Raw genomic sequence first — 21,972 nt, forward strand, 5'->3', positions numbered from 1 at the left:
GAAATGCTCTTACACTATTCTGATATCATATGTTATAACACAAAGAGACATATAAGCTACTCAAAATACTTTAGTGTCATTTAAAAGTTATTTACATTTGTTTCAGCTTCATATACTACCTGCTGTTAGCACAGGAAATCTAGTTGCTCCTTTTAGAGATTATGAGACTTGTCCTCCTACACTAACAGTACCTAGTATCTCATACTAAAGCACAATTATAATTCAATTGTCTGAAAATGGGTTACACTGAGCATGCAGAGACAATCTAGACTATGCTTAATTGTCAAGAGCTGAAAAATTAGGCTCATAACACTCTTCAGCACTGTTTGACATCAGCTCACCCCTGCAGGTAAAGCCCGAGTGAAAGCAAGATCAGAAAGTCAATCTTCAAACGACCTTAGTCTACACGAATGACGCTAATAAGAGTTTTCTATGGACTTAAATGGAGAAAGGCACCCGGCTCCTTATGTAGGAAGTGTTTGAGTGGAGAATGGCTACACACTAACAAAAGAAACCTTTGGTACCCAGGGTCTTAAGCCCACATAATACCCCTGCATTCATTTCTTTCTCTGCCTATTGGGAAAAAAAAGGGTCTGTTTGTTTTTCTGATTCACTCGGCCCTTTTAGCTCTTTGAATCTAACGAGTGCACTATGAAAAGAAGAGCATCTTATCAGCCTGCTCCAGACCAGCAGGCCAACTCACATCCGCACCACAGCTCTGCCAGCAACAGGGCTGGCCCACGCTGCCCTCCGCTCCTGCCAACACCCTGTCCCGCGCCCCACAAACACAGCAGGCCTCCAGGGGCCTTCCTTAATTAATGGTCCTTTCAGGTAGAGTAAGAAAACAGTATCCAAAAAATTGGCTTAATTTACAAAGTATGCGGGAGCACCAGACAAGATCATCAGCGTGGGCGTACCCAGGGCATTTATTAAAAACAAACCAAAACCAGCACACACAATAAGCATGTTTAATTATGTATGGACTTGAACACTTTGAGTACAAGATACAGAGACAACTCCATACACTGTTAGGCAGTATTTGCAGAGAGCTGCTGAGATAACACACCAGCGATTCTCATAATTGAGGTATTCTATAAAATAAGGGAGGAAGAGCTTAAGCTTCAAGAAAATACAAGAGTCTTAACTTTCGCGGTCACACAGGTTAGCCATGCAGATCACACACCACCCCAACCAATGTACCAAGAGTTCAAAATCTCGAAGCCCATTTCCCCATTATTTCTATGAAACCCTTCACTGTGCTCACACATCTGATCTGCTAATTCTGCCCTTAACGAATTTTGACCCCGAGCAAAACAGGACAATTCCCCCAGCATTGCTAACTTAACCCGTCAAATGACTTGTTTCAGCTGTTCAGAGCAGCACACACGGAAGGATTTTTCCTCACCTGGAAAGAAGCCTGCCATAGTATTTTTGGTATGCTTTGTCAAGCCCAGAGCTTGTCAGTGACCTCTACTCCATTTACCCTCTGGCACACAAACACACTGCACACTTTCCGATTAGCTTTAAAAGTAATCTTTAAAAAAATAAATAATCAAAGACTCAGTGAAAAATAACATGCTTTGCAGCAAATAATGTAACATTAATACCAACTTTTTTGGTTTTGAGGCGGGGAAGGAAGTAAAACGCGCAGCCGAAGAGACAACGGCCCAGCAAGGTTGTAACCCAACTATTTCAACTATTTTATTTGCAGAGACTAAACAAACAAACAAAGAAATACCTCTTTCAGTCGAGCTCCATGGATGCGAGAGCTCTGAGCTTATCAGAGCGATCTGTCTGCCCATAAAATGTCACAGGATTTCCCTTGTGCACTTCAATGTGGGGGGGGGGGGAGAAGCGGCAAGCCTGCAGCACTTCGGGAGGATTGTTGGAAAGAAATAACGTGCCGCGATCCTTTCGCTCATTTCACGTCGAGCGAAAAACATCCAGCCCGAAGTTTGGCTTTGCGGCCCGTGTTGCAACACTGGCTCCTTTTTAACTTGTTGCCGAGCTCAGCAGGGCCCCGCAGCAGCCCGGCCCTGGGCGGCCACACGCCCCGCACCGCCCGGCCGGCCGCTAAGGTCACCCGGCGGAGGCCGCCCGGGCACTCGGCAAGGTCACAGAGCAGCTTATACGAGGGGAAAAAAAAATAAAAGAAAAACAGGAAAAAAATAAAAACAAAATAAAATAGTTTCGCTTTGTAAATCCCAGCTCTCGAGAAGCTAACAGGCTGCAAGTTGCGACTCAAGCAAGTCGCCACTCCTCTCCCCACTCCTCCCCCAGCCCGTCGAAGGGAATGTGGGGAAAAAGCGGGGGCGGGGGAGCTACAAACCCCCGTTCTCCGCTCTTACCTGCTTCCGATACGGGGTCCGGCTGCTGCCCGCCGCGCTGCTGTTGCTGCTGGGGAAGATCATCGCCCCGCCTGACCCCCAGCTCCCCCTCGGGATGGGGAGCAACTTTGGCGGCCGCCGGGCTGCGGCGCGGCGGGGCTGCAGGGTGCTCCCCGCCTCCGTGCCTTCCCCGCCGGCTGCGGCTCCTCGCTCCCCCCCCACCCCGGCCCCCCGCTCCGCCCCTGCTCTGCTCCGCGCCCACCCTACCCCTCCGCAGCCGCCCAGCCTGCCATCAACTGCTTCTCATTGACCGCCGCCGGCTTCCCCAGCCCAGCCCAGATGATCCCACCTCCCGCCGGCCTCAACCACCGCCCAGAAAAAGGGAGGGAGGGAGGGAAGGAAGGAAGGAGGGAGAGAACCAGCGCCGAGCCGCGGCGGGGAAGCGCGGAGATGGCACGGTGCCCGCGCCCCGCCCCACTGCTGCGCGGGACGGCGCGGAGCCGGGCGCGCCGCCCGGGGAGGCACGGAACGGGGCGGCGGACGCCCCCGCGGCGCGCAATGGTTGCGCCTTGGCGGGGGCAGGGGGGGCAGCGGGCCCGCGGCGGAATGCGCGGCACGCAACTTGCGCCTGGCCCCGCGTGCCGCGCATTCCGCTGCGGGCCCGCCACGGGGTGGCTCAGGACACCCCGCGATTCCCCGGCTTCTGCGGAGAGAGCTGTTTTTTGTGTCACACCTCATGGGCACGGCTGACTGCTCCAAGTGCAATAAATACTGTAGGATTTAACTCTCAAGTTTCGGGGTTTTTTTCTGGATTAGAGATGGGGGGGGGGGAACAACCGATGAAAGCCCCTCATTAATGCCTCAGGGCAGTATTTGGGAAGCAGGGGGGAAATTATTATTTTCTTCACAAATTTGGCCTAGGAAACATGACATCTTGGTCAATGACACTGGGATACATGGATAAAAGGGATTTCCAACTTTACTGGCTTTACTGGCATTGTTTCCATTACTACATTTACATTACCCAGTGATGCTGGTAATCTAGTTTTAAGAAGTCCAGAGTTACAGTTCTGTTAAGCCACTGAGTTCCTGACTGGTGACACTGCAGCAGACCTGGTACCGACATGCATTGTCAGGGGCCTTTTGGTTTCTCTTCCTCTTTCCGGTAATATTGTGGCTCTAGTCTCTCACACACAAACATAGCAATGGAAAACAGCTGGAAAGAAACAAAAAATTGCCAGATAGTTCATTACTGAAAGGCCTAGTAACATAGTTACTGACAATGCTAGTATCTACAAAAGCCATAATCTTCAGTTACTCAGTTCTCTAGAAATAATCACCAAGTAGCTTGGTAATATATTGCCACCACAGAGCAGAGGCTATCTGAGCACAGCTGATGGTAAGAAAGAACCATCATTTGGCAGAACTATATTCTGTATAACTTTCTTGGTTTTCTCTTGTAGCCCTAAAATGGATCTCACTGAGCTGGGGCTTGATTTAATAACACAAATGTAAGGGCTGCTAGTACCGAATGAAAAACACTGCAGCCACATGATGATTACAGCCACTGAAAAACGTTCGATGGAGTAAGTTTGTACCAGCAGACTTCATGCCAGACCAGGTAGCATCTGCCTGTAGTACCTGTACTTCACCCTGGATCATAGATCATTTGTATTCCCAGTGCTGGCATAAAGCTAGCACTGAGGCTTAAAGCTGGGTAAAGTCATATTCCCTGGTCTGGTTAAGGCTGTAGTCTCATGCCCACTTTACAACATAAGCTGAAGCTGGCCTCACTGCTGAAAAAAGCAATGGTTCAGCAACTGATTCTGAGTGAAAGTTTTTTTTGTTTTGTTTGGGCTTGGTTTGTTTCATTGTTTATTTTTTTTCCTCTCTGATCAGGTTAGTTTTCTTCCAGATCCTTTCCTTTGTCTGGTTCAGCATGTGGCTGTGCTACTGCTTGTGCCAGTGTAACGGAGGAGGTAGTATGGGAGCAAAAACAGGCAGACATGAGAGGGTGGATAAGGCTCCTTGTTTTGGCAGAGATGCCAGATTATATTGGCTTAATATGTTCATGGACCTGTGGCTTAATTTGATAGAAATGTATCTGTGTTCATGCCATCCCAAGATGTACTACACACAGCAGGTGATCTGTGCTTCAGTCTTACTTATGACAGCCCCATGGTCAGAGGTGACACAATTGGATTCACTGCTGAAACACTGCCTTAAACCAGTATAAACTGTAATAGTGGTCAGCTACTTCTCCTGCTCAAATCTGTATTCCCAAAGAAAAAATAGGAACAATATTTTTCTGCAGAGTGTTCTGGTGACCAAAGGGGTGACAAAGCTTACATCTGCTACACCTACAGCAGGGCTTTGTTAGCTGGAGATGTGTAGAGTGACCACACCTTCCCCTCACAGAGAAAAGCTTTTCAAAACCCATCAATCATTCCTTGCTTCCTTCCTTCTCCTCTTCCTGCTGCATCCCCCAGGGAAGAGGCTGGAGGGATGTAAACACTATATGCTCGATTGGGCCTATTCTCAGTCACTGTCATGCCAGAGAAAGCACTCAAAATATTCCAAAGCGGTATCCGAAATGCTGCCGTTCTGCCCTCTCTGCTGCCACACATCCCACATCTTAGCATGATGTGGACACGGATTTCCCTCTCTCGGATTCAGCATGTGACACATTTCTCTCTGTTACCATTACTCTCTTTCTTAACATTCTAGGAAAATGCACAACAACAAATATGATCCCTTAAACATCTAGATCACAAATGGTATCTAATTATTGATCGTTGTTAAAGAAAAACACACTACAGAATTTTCTGGGAAGAAAACCTTGATGTCCTATCCTAAAAGCCAATCTACCTAATCAACATTTTGTGTTCTTTTTAAAAGGCTTGAGTAATCTGTCTCCATTTTTATCCCAATAGTTACCTTCCAATAGCTATTACGAGGTCATGAAATATACAGAATCAGACTCCTTACAGCAGTGTCACTGAAGGGAAGAGGACAGCAAACTCAAAAGTGAAAAGAGAAAGCTCCTGACCGGACACAAGGAAAGCCAGGCACTGCCCAGAGAGGCTGTGCAATCTTCATCCTTGAAGGTTTTCAAGGCCAGACTGTGTACAGCCCTAAGAAACCTGATCTGACCTCCTTGCTGATGATGCCTTGGGCTGGAGGATGGACTAGAGATGTCTGGGATGCAAGAAGAATGCCTTGCTTGCAAAATCTCAGTCTTACTAATTTAGCAATCCCAGAACTGAGACATCTAATCTATCAAATGTATACAGATGTGATCATTTAAATCACATTTTTAATAATTTTATTATTAACAGGTGTGAACAGACTTGCAGGTAGCCAGGCATCTTGCTGTTTACAGTTATAAATTCATTTTGATCCTGCAGGAAAAAGGTGATCATAGGTCTAGGAAAAGTGTCTGTATAAATTACGTTCAGAGCTTCTCTAAATTATCCAGAAATAAAGACAATTTGCTGAGCAGATCTGGTGCATTTGAAGCTACAATGTTGTAATTACATGTTCTGTTTTGTTTGGGGTTTTTTTATGTACAGGTCAGAAATTTAGGTTTGCAGAGAGACTGGGCAAAAAACAGAAAGAAAGACTTCTCTGAAAACCTGGAAACAACTGGAAGTCTTCAAGAATCTTTCCAGTAATGTTTATCAATCTTAACAAATAGCAGACTGGCAAAACTAAGCCATTATTTTAAAAACAGTTCTCCACATTTAAGCTGCTACTTTACTGTTTCTGTTCTAAATCAAATCCATGGCTTCCCTTATTTATCTCAAAATTTTACCGAAGTAGCTATTTCCCCTCAGGGCATTCAGTGCCTCTGTAGGACAGATGGTCCCTCAGCTCTGGATCTGCTTTAAAATGGAAACTGTATCAGCCTACTGCAAAACCCTGTGAGTCCAGATTGGATCTCCTGAATTTCCTCACAACCCTGTTCTCCTTGCTACTTCAGGGCCTCATGAAGATCCTTTAGTGGAGGAGTAATTGTGGGCACCTAATTTCCCCACCTCAATGGAATCTAGACCTATGGACTTTACACAACACACAATTGATTGAGGATCCACCCTCTCATCACTCCCAGTCATATGTAAAAACATACAAACTGCAGTAGGCAGGAGGCTGAGACACAGAAATGCAGAAATACTTTTAAAAACCCTGTGCAAGCCAAGGAAACAATATGCAGGGCTGAACTTTGGGAGGTATTAAGCATTCTTTGAGAAGTGTTAATAATGGGGTATGGGAAGCTAAGTATTGTATTTTTAATTTTAGGCTTAAATTCACCTATTCAGAAGTGAAAGCAAGAAAAGCACTTATAATAGGCAAAGGAATAATGTAAACTTCATTACATGGGATGCTCCCTTGGAGATAAAAAATATTATAATTAGTTGCTTTTATTATTATTTAAGTATTTCCAGTAATCAGGTATGTCTGTATCTTGCTAAGTGAGGATAAGAAGGAAAGGTCAGAAGAAATGGGACACAGCAATACCACAAACATGCAAAACACTTCCTAGATAGAAACTTCTGTAAATTTTCTTTTTTGTAGAAAAAGAAAATTATTAAGAAATAATGACTTCTGCAGAAGTATATGAATACTAAAAGTGAAGTACTGCTCACACAATAAGAAGCTGTTATTTAAGAATGCAGTCTTCCAAATAATCACAGGAATATATTCAGCAACAAGGGTCTCCATGATGATCACAAACAAAAGGAGAAGACAAATAACCTTTCCAGCTGTGCCATTTCAAATGCTTGTACCAAAACACCAAATTACTAATATTCTAGATTAGCATACAAAAAAAATTGCCATTTTAATACTCATTATAAAACACATGTGTACCGTCACAATGACAGATTTATTTTGATTCAATCCCATCAGCTCCTTCTCTCTGGGAATCCCCCAAACTGCCTCTGATTTTAGAATTATAGAATCACAGAATGCCAGGTTGGAAGGAACATCAAAGATCACCTGGTTCAACCTTTCTAGATACTATTATAGTTTATAATAGCTCAGCACCCTGTCAAGCTGAGATTTAAAACTGTCCAATATGGGTGAATCTACCACTTCCCTTGGGAAGGTTATTCCAATGTTTGATCGTCCTTATGGTGAAAAAATTTACCTCTTGTGTCCAATCAGAATCTCCCCAGGAGCAACTTGTGCCCATTACCCCTTGTCTTTTCTATGTGACTCCTTGTAAAAAGGGAGTCTCCCTCTTCTTGGTAGCCACCCTTCAAGTACTGGAACAAGGTGATGAGGTCTCCCCTAAGCCTTCTTTTCTCAAGGCTGAATAAACCCAGTTTTCTCAGCCTTTCCTCATACGGCAGGTTCTCCAGTCCTCTGATCATCTTTGTGGCCCTTCTCTGGACCTCTTCATCCTGTCTGCATCCTTTTTGTAGAGTGGGAACCAAAACTGAACATAATACTCCAGGTATGGTCTGACAAGCGCCGAGTAGAATGGGATGATGAATTCTTTATCTCTGATGGTGATGCCCTGGTTGATTCAGCCCAGCATCCTGTTCGCTTTCTTTGCCACTGCAGCACACTAACTGATGTTGATCCTGTTATCCACCAAGACCCCCAGGTCCCTTTCCACAGGGCTGCTCTCCAGCCAGGTGAATCCCAGTCTGAACTGCACTCCTGGGTTATATGTTACCAGGTGCAAGACTTTACACTTCTTCCCATCGAACTTCATAAGGTTCCTGCTAGCCCACTCCTCCAGTCTCTCCAGGTCATCCTGGAGGGTGGCCCTCCCTTCCAGAATGTCAGCCTCTCCATTCATCTTGTTGTGGTCAGCAAACTCCATCAGGGTGCTCTTGATCCCAACATCCAGGTCACTTATGAAGATGTTAAACAGCATTGGGCCCAATAACGATCCCCACTTGTGACCGGTTGCCAGTCTGAGGAGGAAGTATTTTCTGTCACCCTCTGGGCACGGTCTGTCAGCCAGTTCCCTGCCCACTGCACAGACCGCTTGTCAAGGCCATAATGAGTCAGTTTCTCCAGGAGGAGGCCGTGGGGGACTGTATCAAAAGCCTTGGAGAAGTCCAGGTGGATGATGTCCACCATTCACCCTGTATCAACCAAGTGGGTGACTTTGTCATGGAAGGCGATCAGGTTTATCAAGCGTGATTTGCCACTGGTAAATCCATGGTGGCTTTTCCCAATCATGTGCTTCATGTGACTGTCCCCAGGAGGATTTGCTCCATTACTTTCCCAGGGACTGAAGTGAGACTAATGGGTCTATAATTACCTGGGTCCTCTTTTAGACCCTTCTTATATATGGGAGTGACATTAGCCTTCCTTCAGTCCTCAGGGAGGTCTCCCGATCTCCATGACTTCTCAAAGATTATGGAGTAGCTTTGCAACAACATAAGCCAGCTCTCTCAACACCCTAGGGTGGATGGCATCCAGATGGCATTTTCTCATCACCTCTGCTGTGGAGATGTTTTCCTTTGAATCCAACAGCTTTCTGTGAGGGAAAAAAGAAAGAAAAAAAGAAAAAAAGAAAAAAAAAGCAAAAAAAAAGCAGTCCTCTGCTCTCTTCAGTGCACTCAGAATATGGAAAGAATATTGTTTTTTCTGTTTTGTTATTAACTATCTAGGAATTTGTTCCTTATTATATTAAAACATTTGTGTTTTAAGTGAGACTACTAAGCAGAGCTCACTGTTTCGAAACATATTCTTGACTGTATATTTTACATTCAGTGCAGAATAAATTTACACAACAGTGAAAGAAGAAAGCAAAAATATTTGCTATGCATTTTCTGGGAAAAAATCTTCTATGTAGCTATTTGATTTTTATATATTTTGCATAATTACATTTGAATACAAATATTAATAAAATATGAAGCAAAATCTGGAAATACACAAATATTTTTCCATAAAACTCCAGAATTATTATGGTTCTGAAGTACTGCTATGTCTGCTGGCTTTTCATCACCTAGGCCAGACTTGAATGGTTAAAATTTTACTACAAATAAGAAATAAAATAAATTAAAAGACTCCTGCAATTAAAATATGTTTAAAGATTGAGAACAGTTAATGACACTGAAAAGATGTCATTGCACAGTGGTTAGAGTGGAATGTCTGACAAAAAATCGGGCAGACAAATTTTATACCATTGTGTGTTGTTTTATTGGTATCTAAGTCTTGTGAAATAGCTTCAGATTTGCCAGTGCTCTGCAGTTACAGAAAAGCAAAAAAGTCAGACCCTTACTGTACACTTTGAAGCCTTGAATGAAACTGGCACTATTTGCATTATAAGCAAATCTTGTACTAGAGCAATGAGGAGAAGGCTGGAATCACAAGACACACTATACACAGAATGGCTCATTAAGGAAAAAGAGGAAAAAGGCAGAAACAGCCACTTAAAATATGATCTGCCAGAAAAAAAAGAGAGTTATTGTCACTAGTGCAAAACCAGGTTTGCACACTCAAACTATGGGCTTAAGAATAGTTAAGGAAAAACCAAACCAGCTAGTGCTCTGCGAACCTCTACTGCAGACAGCAGCCACACTGGCAGGAGTGATAAGCCAGGCTGAAGACTGTGTGCAGCAGGTGTATACGTGTGGATATCTTGGAACAAAAAAACAAAACATGGCTCTTTCCAAACAATGTTGTTGTCCTAAGATGACTCTTCTTATATTATTTTGTTTTTCTTTTCCCCCCTGGAACGAAGTCCTGTTGTGTTTGTTTGACAAATACTAGTGGTCAAGTGAAGAACTGACAGCTCTACCTGCTGACAAGCTCTGTGCAAATTTTTCCTGTCCTCACACACATCCCTGTCAATTAACCTCATTTCTGACCTGCAAATGTCTTTACAGTGCTTAAACTCTCCTGAGCACACTGACAACACTGTACCGGCTCTCTGGTGTCCATTTACATCACCTCAGTTGGAGCGTGAGAAACTAATTTCCACATAGATTTCAAAGGGACATGTATTTTATCTGTTTCGAAATTACAGCCTTTACCCTCCAAGTTTGTTTTATAATCACATATAAACAGAAAGACATTTGTTTATAATACACAATCTTATTATAATGACCTAATTTAGAGTACGAAGGGAAGAAACAAGCTCATGTGGCAGAAGTTAAGCAAATATTCAATAATGAGTCTGAATCTTATCTCATTTTCAGAATCTTTAAAACAAAAGTATCCACATAAACCTTGATAGAATTGTTCCTGAAGTACCTGCCATAGCTTACATCTCTGACAGGCATTATGGGTTTCAGTCTGCCAAAGAAGCTATAAACTGGTATTTTTTCCCCTAAAAATGCATCCTCGATCCCTCTGAGTTTTGAAATGGCATAGTTGTTCCATTTATAGCACCTACACAATACCAGTATAACACAGAACAAAATTATCAACAGCTACATCTTCAGATTAAAAAAATTACTCCTCCTACCTAAATTCAGTGCTCACCAATGCCACCAGCCCAGCAGCCATGGCAGCACCAGGCTCAGACATCTGCAGTGGAAGGCTCCCCTCCCCGCACCTTGTCAGCACCTGCAACCTGCAGAGCCTCTTCTCGAGGGTGAGAAGAAGATGTAGCTCCTGCCGATGCAGCCCTTCCCTATAGGATCCTACACGCGAAGGTATAGGATGTGGCTGATGCACCACAGACAGGTGGAAGGCAGGGGCAGAACACCAAAGTGATTTCTGTCAGAGTGTGAAGCCATTGGCTGCAAAGAGGGCTTTTTGCCATTTCCACTGTGAGCTAAACCAGCAACAAGCTTCATTGCTAGCCCAAGCCTGTCTTCACCCTCATCATTTCAGTTCCTGTAATTTTAAATTCAGAGACGATCTGAATATTTACGTTAGTAATCAGTAAATTAATCAAGTTGACTAGGACAATGTATTTCAGGGAGTAATTCATAAAGCTATTTACTAATTGTTCTATGCTAAGTGTCATGGGCTGGCAGCAGCACAAATCATGGTGGGAAAAATATTTCATTGTATTATAATGAAGTTCATATTTATTTAGGTAAATAAATTCTTAAAGTTGCTTTCAACATTATCTTGAGTTGGATTCGAAGTATCTATGAGATACTGCACAACCATATTTCACAGGTCTGTTCATCAGTATCAATGCACATAAAGCAAAGATAAAACCTGGAATGAAATCCTGGCTTCGTCAATAGGAGCTTTAACAGCAGGTCCCAGATTTCACACAGAATGAGAACACACTCACTGTGCTTTTGTGATCTTCTAAGTTCATTTAACTATTCAGGGATGCTGAAAAGGAGAAAATCTTCTGCTCCTTTCCTCTTTCCTGCTCACGAGTTTCATGATTTTGAGCCATTTGCTTGATCCTCTGGGTTTTTTCACTTGCTGATTCAACCCACTAACCCAGCAGAAATCTTTCTGCTACAACAGGCAGCAGAGTTGGGTCACCGAGGCATCTATCAAGACCATCACACATTAAGTAGAGGACCACACAGTTGGGAGAATGCAAGGCAAGGTGGGGAAGGTGTATGTGCCCCCATGGGAGGAGGTGCTGCTGGCTAGGTGGCTTCTCTCCATCTAGGGCTCCCTCATGGAATTTTATTCAGAATATTTTTCACTGGCAACAATTTTTTTAATGATATACTTCCAGTCAGACTCCAGAAAAGTGAGGCAATTGCAACAACCAGACCCCAAGCCATTTTGTGCTGATGCGCTGCAAGAGTTGGGTGAGCAAGTTCGGATAACACAAGAATTAGGTTGAACTTTCACCCCAAGCCCCAGCATTCTTTGAAGTTCTTCACTGCCTTGGCAACTCCTTCCTGTATCTTCTACTCTTGCAATCTCTGTCAGAGGCTCTGCATAGCCAGGATTTTCTCTGTTCTGGGATCTTTAAAATTTATTTTGCACTAAGCTCCCCAGAGACCAAATCTTCACAATGTTTCAGCCATTGCAGTACAACTTGCGGCACTTGTTTCTGAGCAGAGCAAAACTAGCAGCACTGTTTGCTGAACAGGGCTATGAGACAGACAGAATTTCAACAAATGGCTACCGGAATCTTCTAGGACTACTTACTAGGAGGAAATGGATTCTCTTCTTGTAGTGGAAAGCAAATTTTGATAATTTCCTCTATAGCATTTCAACGTGAATCTATGTGATCATGTGCCCTTGCAAGCACATCAGGTTTTTGTTACCTAGCCATCAAAACTACCAAATAAACAACTGCCCACGTCAGGACCTGAGTTGTCCCCTAGTGTAATCCAGAAGAATATAACAAGGACAACCAGGTTCTACCATAATATTGCTTCTAACCCTAAGATAAAATTTTTCCTTCACTTTTCTAAAAATCATTGAAAAGTTTTTATGTGAATATTTGTTTACATAATTATAGATGGAGCTTTATTGTATTTTTCACAGCTATCTGTCAGATATATTATTTAACCTTATTGGCTGAACCAAGATACCATCCAGCTATATTTGCTGAAGCACACACTGAATTATTTTTGGACAAACAGATTTTGGAGACCCACAGATAACATTGCTGCAGAACAAGGGCTCAGGTACTCTAGAAGCGAGGAGAAGTTATTAGCTTGGAAAGGCAAACATGCTTGCTTCTTATATCTTCATTGTAATAAGTTACTTTACAACAGACAGTCTCATTACTATAAATTGCAACTAGAGGCATTTTTGCCTTGCAAAGGAATTCATAAAAACATGTCAGATCATGTCAGCTGAGATGTTATATAAATCACATTCTGCGCAAAGTGAAAAAATACATTTTGCATCCAAGAAATTTCAGATTGTTTTCCGAGGAGAGCCCACTGTTTCACAACTCAAGTAGAATTTTTATCAGAATTGCAGACACCATTTAAAAGACACAAAAAGAAAGTCGAAAATCTAAATATGCCTAAATGCTTCCATTTTAATCCCCTTGTTCATTATATTTCCACTCAAGTTTCTACTTCATTCCACAGAGGGGTTGAACACTGCCTCAGAACACTTAGGCGTACACATTCACTTCTGTGCTTGCATGTCTGCAACCAAGTCACATTACCTGGAGAAAAAGGAACATTCTTACATCTACTACAAAAGTACCGACAGGAGTTAGGAGTAAAGAAAAATCCTTACGCTGTAATACTAACTTCAACTGCAGGCTCCTGACACCAGTCGCTAACGCCTGTGAAAACTGGTAACTTCTTTGACATTACAAGGTATTTAGCTTTTTTTTTTTTTTAATCTACTTCAGTATTTGGTAACTTGAGAAAAAAATAAACCCCTTTTCCTAGCAACAGCATACAATATGATGGTTCGTGTGAGTAAATCATGTAGGCACATGATTTTGAAGGAACTAGGCCAGAACAAAAAAAAAAGCCAGAGCTGTGTATTAATCCCTTGGTGACTGTGTTCAGTGGGGCTATGCGTTGGCTACACCAGCAGATCTGACCAAACCGTCCTCACTCACAGAATGGAAAAGAAAAATAGGAAAAGCTGAAACTTTGAGATATAGATGACTTAAACTGCAAGATAAAACACAAACTGAATCTTCATTAAAAAGCCTAAGCAATAAATTACATATCTTGTATCAAAACACATAAAATCTGACCACAAATCCATTGAAATAGAATCACACAGAACAAATAACTAATGCTGAGCTTTCTTATTGTAGTTTTTACTACTGTCACTGTAGAATACAGAAAAAATCTGTTCATTTTCCTTAAAAAAATCAGGTTAAGTCCTTGAAATGTCACAAATGTAGACAACCTTTAATTTTTTAACAAAACAAAAGGCAGTTTAAAATTAACTAAAAGGTTAATTCTAGAATGTATTACCATAACATTTCCATATAAAATAATACATCCTCTTATAATCTATATTTGAGATTCCTTGGCTACAGTTAGTTTAAATGCCTAAAATTGTCTAATCACTGCTTTTCTTTTATGTTTGTCTGATAAAATTCAAGAATTGAATCAAAACTGTGCTAGAACTCCTTTGTTAAAATGTTAAAACAGCCAGGCAATGTGCCTCTCAGTAACTACCAGGTACCTTTTGACTGTCAGTGTCAATTGCCTGCTAGGCAAGTCACCCTACAATGGAAAGTATTTTATGAAACCTGCCTACATATCCTAGTTTGTGCTGGACTACTAGACTGCTCCTTGCTCCTTTCAAGAACTGTAAACTATAAAGTAAACATACTGGGGAAAAAAAAAAAGTCATGCCTTACCATGCTGAGAAACTCCAGGCTCCAGATGACGCATAGTACTTCATACTATTTACTGTGCCACTGTAATTATTTGCTAGCTGATCAAATTAATAAACATAACATTTGGCAGTGTGGGTACTTTTTGTAGGGAGTTGATGTGAGCTCCTTTTTTATTTTTTTTTCACAGAGATTTTGCTGTTCCTTTCGTATCAGATCTGATTTAAGAGATGTCTCTCCCCACCACAACCTTTCCTCTCCACATCCATGCCAGCCACTTATTCCACCCTTTGGAGCAGACATTACCACACTCCTTAGCTGGATTGAATAAACTCTTCATGCAGGTGTGCTATGAAATGGAAAAGTGAACTGATACAGTCTAAATCTACAGATATATATTTTTCCTAACGGGTTGATTTCCCAGTTCTGATGTAAAAAGCAGCTGTAACAGGCTTGGCTAGAGCGAGGCAGAGGCAGGAACTTCTAAATCCCACCCAACTGCTGAGGGAACAGCAACGCTGACATGCAGTCTGACTGCAGAGCCCTGACAGGACTCAAAACTGAAAGCAAGCAGCTACTCAAGGCTTTACGTAGCAGCACATAGAATATTTTCATTTCAAGAGACATTTGCAAACACAGAATGTCCTTTTGTCTTCAGGTCTCAATTAAACTCACAAGTGACAACAACTTTGTTTAAAGCCATACTTCAGGAAAGACGCTGCAATATACTACATGCTTGAAAACAAATTGATAAAGCTCCACAAAAAGAAGGAAAATTTATCCATCTGAATACCAGTGGTTTAAGAAAAACAAAAAGGGGAGACGTTGCACATTTAACAAAAAGCTTAAGTTCACAAATTTCCTCACGTGTACGGCAAATCTTTCTTTAAAAGCTGAAATCATGGTTACAGTAACTTCCTATTCAGTCATTTCCTTAATTAAACCATTGAACTTTAATGTGAAATACAGCCATTACAAAACCAGAAAGGAATCTGAAAAGTAACAATCCAGTCAAATCGGCAGTGCAAAAACCAACAGTGATGTCAAGAACATTGGCTGATACTTTTTGATATGAATCAATTATGCTGTGATTCCTTGAGATACTAAATCAAGTATTAAGAAACTCTGTACTGGATCAAAGCTGCATTTAGCACATGATGCGATGCAGTGAAGACTCAGCACAGATGGGCTCTCCTCAGTAAAAGTTTTTTAAAAAACAAACAGTATGTAATTTTTTTCCCAATTTTTGAAAGGTGACAATTTTAGTCCAGCAATACATATGTATACATTATAGGATCAAACATCTGAACTGCTCTGTAACTGAAGATTACCCAGACAGCTGCATTTATTAATAATAGAATCATAGAATAGTTTTAGTTGCAAAAGACCTTTAAGATCATCAAGTCCAACTATCAATTGTTTTAGTCTCTTTTTGCCTCCTTTCTAGTCCAACAGTGCAGTCTCCAGTGATGCCCAAAATGTCACTGTTCTCATTTTAAGCAGGCTCTCTCCCAGACAGTCACTGCTTTCATGCTTGTCTTTGCCTCCCACAAATGATCCAAACACCAAAAAAGCCAACACCTTGGAGGATGCTGGTCACCACTGCTCAACCCAGGGCAATGTCTGCTACAGTGAGGCTGTTCCCTTAGCGGTGCCAGAAACCCTGCCTGGCTCAGGAGGTGGTGATACACTGCCTGCATTTAGCAGAGAAAGAGGGCACCAGAGCAGGAAGGCTGGTAGGAGCTGCAGGCAGGCTGCAGGTACTGCTCCACCTCTATGATCCTAAACCCAGCACTGTGCACTCTGCCTCAGCAGCAGCAACTCATCTCATGTGTGCTCATACCTGATCTGGATCACGTTTGCACAGTCAAGCAGTCCCACAGGGCACAGATCTGGCATTATGATCATGGGATGATAGTATTAGGTTTTGATACTATTAGCTCTTTTCTATTGCCCAGACAGTAATAACCTTGGGAGTCTCTAGTTCCACATCCAGCTCACGCTTTGGGTAGGTGAGAAGGGTCACAGAATCACTGCAGGGAAGGACATGATCTGTTTTTCAGACTGCTTTACAGTGCTGGGGCACAGCATCTGTCTGAAGACACAGGGCTGATCAAAACTGACAGCACCTTAGTTTTTGAGGGATCAGTAGGTCCTTAAAAAATAAGAGTAAAAAAAAAAGAGTTAACAGAACAAATGTTATCAAAATTTTGGTGCCTACTATCTAAAATATAGATATTCTTACATGAATTTTTACATTTGATCAGGATATTTTAAATTGGTATCATCAAAGATTTTGCAAAATAACTGAATATACAAATACGCTGACTTTATTGTTTCTTATATATTTTACATCCCGTAACATTGAAAGGCATGCTAGATATGTGGAACCGACTGATCCAGTGGATCCACATCTACCATACTTCTGTTATACTTCGAGTTTAAATTGGTCTGAAGAGACAAGGTTTAAGTGTAAACCTTGTTGCAGATTGATACTGAGTGAAATGGGTATACTAATATTTACAATTTTTCCAGCTATCACCATACCTACAAGAATTACAAAACAGAAAAAAAAAACCAAAACACAAAAAATAACAAAAGCCACAAAACAAAACAAAAGGCAAGCCAAAAAAACACAGACAAAACCTCAGAGTTAAGAGATTTTATTTTTAAAAAGATGACAGTTATTTGTTCAGGCCATGGAATAAGACCCAATGGTATTCTCTTCTCTGCCTCAAAAAGGGCTCTTCTAAATGCTTCTCCTAGCTGATCTGATTCTTAATTGCTAAAAAAATATATGCATAAAAATAGATTTTTTAAAAAAAAAAAATCCCTTAATGATGCATTTCAAAGGGCATGTTGTCTGCTGTTTGATTCAGCTCCCAGACGGTGGGATTTTTTTTCCCATGTATTCAAAAGGAATGGTAGGTATCACGTTGCTAACTTCAACACTGCAATCTGATTTACACAGGCCAGCCCAAGTGGATAGCTACTGAAATCAGCCAGATTCTTTATGGGTACAAGATAAAACTGTACAGATAACACTGAAGATTGAGTACTAGGGCTAGAGCCTGCCGATTTATCTAATTGGCTGCACTAACATATCAACAGAGTCTCCCTGGCTTTGCCAGCAGAATGCTGCCCAGGAGCAGGCAGTGCCCAGCCCAGGTTGCGGGACCCGGCCTTGAACTTCCACTGGAAATGTCTTGCAGCGAAGGTTTCTGCATAAACAGAAACCTTATTTTCACAGGTGTAAATCCAAAGTGACGACTTTTTTGTCCAGTTTACATATCTATTTTGGAATTAATCTTGGCTTTCTCTGTCGCTAGGCGCTTGTAAAGTACCACAACTACTAAATGAGCTACTAATTAAGTATTAACAGCCGTAATAATGTTGCGAAATTCATGTATACTAGATAAGACCATAATCCTGCTGGATGATAGCATGCTAACCAACTAACTACTTTTCCCTTGAAATTAAAGACAAATGTAGATGATATTTGGTAACATGCTATTACTGATACTGCTTTTACTTTACAAACTCTATTAAGATAAATATTTTTCAGTAATTGTTTAAGAAAAAACAGTATAAGAATCCTGTTCAACAAACAGACTGACACACGGAGATACTGAGGCTTTGATCGTAATGAAGATACTTTATTCAAGGGAAAATAAATCTGCTTCTAGGCTGGAACTCCAAACTGACGGGGTTTTTCAGGTGATGGAAGTGAGTATTATGCTAGGTCTCCAGCTTGATTACTTCCTGCAGGGATGGTTTTGTCATTGTGCCACCACGCCTCCCCTGTGACTTCTAAACAACCCAGGGTCACTTTGTCCACTCTTTAATTAGTATCTCACTGCTGGAGGGAGGGGAGAATGTCAAGGAAAAAAAAAAGAATGAGAAGACACTGTAAACAAAGGTCCTCAGGGGTATCTTAACAATTTGGACAAGGAATGGAAAAAATGCTCAGTTCTTTTGTTGGTGGTAAAAAGGAAAAAACGGTTGGGGCGGACAGAATTTTAATTTTAATTATATGAATTTGGATAAAATTAAGGAAAATCATGCTAAGAAAGAAACTCATTTTGCTCCCAAAAGGGCTTTACCATCAAACAGATGAGTATGCAATCTACATTTTACAAGAAAGCCAACTAAAATACAATGTTCCAACCATAAAGTAGTCAAAGCCCTAAGGTATACTCTGCTTCCCAAAGAGCCATAACCGAGCTCAAGCAGGGTGAAAGCAATTATTTTTATTTGCATTAAAAGAAAACTTCCAATGTATATTTTTTGTACAGAAGTATTTTTAGTGCAACGAGTAGTCTTTTGCACTACTGCAATTTACACCTATGTTTTTCACAGAAAAATAAAAAAATAAAATAAAATAGCACACAAAGCAATAAGAGAACCCCACCACTTGACACCAGCTTACCAACTTGCCCTGAAAGTTCTCTACACCGATGAATCATAAAAATAGCAAATATTATTAAAGTTAAAGACTGCAAAATGCCATGCATATGAACATACAAGTTAAGAGTTAAAATATTTACCTTTTTTACTTTCCAGAATCCACAATGTGACACAGAGGAGAAATTTTGCATATGTTTTGTCAGCTAAATACTGCCAAAAAGCCAGCGTTTACACATACACACACACAATTTCATAGAATGTAGAGTATTTTAAAATATTTCAGATTACTTTTTTCCTGTTCTCTCCTGGTAAATCAGGAAATGAAACATTATATTAAGGCAAAGCTCTTTTTGAAATGAGGGTTTTTCTTTAAAGCTGAGGGCATGAAAAGTTAAATGGCAGTTTGTCAGTCACTCAGCCAGCTACTGTAGCACATAGTAGGTGGCCTTACCCCTCCTGGAATTTCCTACTCCAAGGTAGGCCCCCTTAGGTTATTCATGCCACGAGTATAGGGAAAGGGAGGAGAAACCACACCGGCTCCAGAAGAAATGGGAGGAGTTGCAGAAAATACATGCTTGGAACATCCCAAGTGAAAACAAAAGCCCCAAATGCAACCTGAAGCCAACACTCGTACCCCACCCTAGTGTGCACTGCCTTGGGCATTCAGGAAGGAGTGGATCTCTCTCAATTTCTGCTGTTACCATGGTCAGTTTCATGTGAAATAATGAAATGCTAACAAAGAACAAGGGAAATAGACCCTGTAACCTGTGCTATGGCACTCATCCCAAATACAAGAAAACCACATTCAAATCTTCACCCGTATATTCTGCTTCCAAGATACTGAACGCAGAAATATATGCAAAATATACTCAGATCCTTAGGTACATATAGAATTAGGTACCAGCTAAGGCAGGACTTTACTGGAGTGCCCCAATGACTGACTTGGCTGCTCAGCCCCTATAGGATGTAAATATTCTGTTCCTCTATTTAAAATTTAAATACAACTGAGCAATTTGGGTTTGGTGTGTTTTTTTCAGTCCAATTTAGAAGTCCTGGATCATGAAGCCAGATGAATGATGACTTATGTCAACAATTCTAACACGCAGCTTCAGCACATGGATGCTTTTGGGTTTGTTTTGCATTTTGAAGCTCGTGCACCCCGAGCAATGTAATCACCGCAAGGTGGGTTTCAGCTTCAATGGCACCAGTCTGGCTGCAAGCTGAGCATTATTCTGTGGTTTTAGACTATATCACAACAGTGATGCTCACCAGCACACAGGCCAGCTCAGTTTCTACCTTTGGATTGAGGTGTAAGTATACCCTCATATATCATGTTTCATTTTCAACACATGAAAAAATACAGAATACCTCTCACCCCTTCTGTGTAACTGCAGTGTTAAACTGAAGAACAGCCTGATTTTAATAACATTATTTTTACAAAATCAGATGCAACGTCTAAATATCCTTTTAAAATTAGTTTCATTATTTTAATGACTTATTATCCAAACTCTTATGGCAGGAAAGAGTCCCATTCTTCATACCCTAACTCCTCTCCCACCTCACACAATCACAGCAGAAAATTCTTCTTAAAACAAACAAATAAACCAAAGCAAATAAAAAACAACAACAACAAAAAAAACCCCCACAAAACAGAAAACTAATGCACTGTCTGGATGAAGGGAAATAAAAAGCATATTTGAAACTTATGAATTTTAGCTTTAAAAACATTGGCATTGATTAAAGATTTCCACAGTGTACAATTTACAAGAAATTACCTCAGCAGGGTGAATGGATTTGGTTTCATAATCACAAAGTTCCCCGACTCTTTGGTATTATATTCCAAGCAAGCTTGAATATTAAGTTTAATTTCACTTTTTTCAGGAAGTGATTTTACTCAAGATTGAATACAGCTGTTAGCAGAGTTCACTGTTCTAAAAATGCTTCTATGCAAACTGAAAAAAGAGATGTTTCTGGACGTGACGATTTGCATCCTGGTTCTGAAACACAGTTGGCTTTGGAGAAGCCAAGCTCTGCTTCCAGAAAATCTTACCAGAAAAACAGCCTCCAAAAATTAAGTATTAAAGAAGGGGAGAAAAGTCTGTGTAACACATTTGATGACTTACATGAGTTGCTCAATCTCCTTTGACAATGCAAAGCTAACACACTTGCTGGTTTTACAAAAAGAAACACAATGATAGATACAGCACTTTTTGTGTTGTTCCAAACATTAGGATTAAAAATTCACTTATTGCAGGGGTGATGTTTCATTTACTATTCAATCTTGATTCTTTTCTTTTAATATACAGAGAGATGTACGCTGGCATACAGAACAGGGCCTCTGCAGAGGAAACGCTGCCAGCTAAAAACACAGGATGTAATCGAGACCACAAGAGAGACATACTGTTATAAATGTAACTATGCTGGAGGTATGGGAAAGAAGAAAAAAAAAAACAACCACCCCTCTTATTTTTCACTGCCAGTTTTAATTGTTTCAGTAACATTTTCCCACCCTTATTTTGTGCCAGTATAATGGGAACAAAAATAATCAAATGTAATTACTTTTGCAGCTAAGAAAACTGCAGGATTCAGCATTTGAGTTCAGCCATCCTCATCGTTTGTTTTAGGCACATCTCAGGTGACAAGCACACATTCTTCATGCAATGCAAGCTTTAGCAGGACACTATCTGGTCAAATTAGCCTCAAATATGTAATAAAAATGCCTATTAAAATCCCCTGAAAAACAAACAAACAAACAACAAAAACATGAAAGCAACCACAAACCAGAAACTCTACAAACTATAAAAAATTAATACTAAACAACCTAAACCAAGTAGAAATACATGGTAACTGTCAACCCGTCCCCTCTGCCTCCCTTTAGCCTTTGCACCCAACACTCCAGCTTTTTGTTAACAGAAGAAAACCAGGAAGTTAAACAAACACTGAAAAAAGAGCTAAACGATTTACTGTATTTTCTGCAAGAAAATGTTTTTTGTTTTTTAAAGCAACCAAGAGTATGCGAGGTCCCTAAAAGGCTCCCAGTAGAATAACAAATGGTATTCACGATAATAC

General features: G+C 41.0%; 1 protein-coding gene across 5 annotated transcripts in view; it reads right to left on the reverse strand.

Moving 5' to 3' along the window:
• The window catches only part of RBMS1 (RNA binding motif single stranded interacting protein 1), a 144,630-nt gene that overhangs the window by 88,411 nt on the left and 34,247 nt on the right, over positions 1–21,972 (reverse strand). Inside the window, exon 1 of one of the 5 annotated variants that reach the window (XM_051623121.1) lies at positions 2,349–2,532. The exons of 3 other annotated variants lie outside the window; for them this stretch is intronic. In XM_051623121.1, coding sequence (XP_051479081.1) covers positions 2,349–2,411 — 63 coding nt within the window. In that variant the 5' untranslated portion in view covers positions 2,412–2,532. Of the gene's footprint in view, positions 1–1,738; positions 1,760–2,348; positions 2,533–21,972 lie in introns of those variants that run through there. One more of the 5 variants, XM_051623123.1, reaches the window with a different exon arrangement.

The sequence above is a fragment of the Apus apus genome, chromosome 6 (genome assembly GCF_020740795.1).
Source record: "Apus apus isolate bApuApu2 chromosome 6, bApuApu2.pri.cur, whole genome shotgun sequence".
NCBI classification, from domain to species: Eukaryota; Metazoa; Chordata; class Aves; order Apodiformes; family Apodidae; genus Apus; species Apus apus.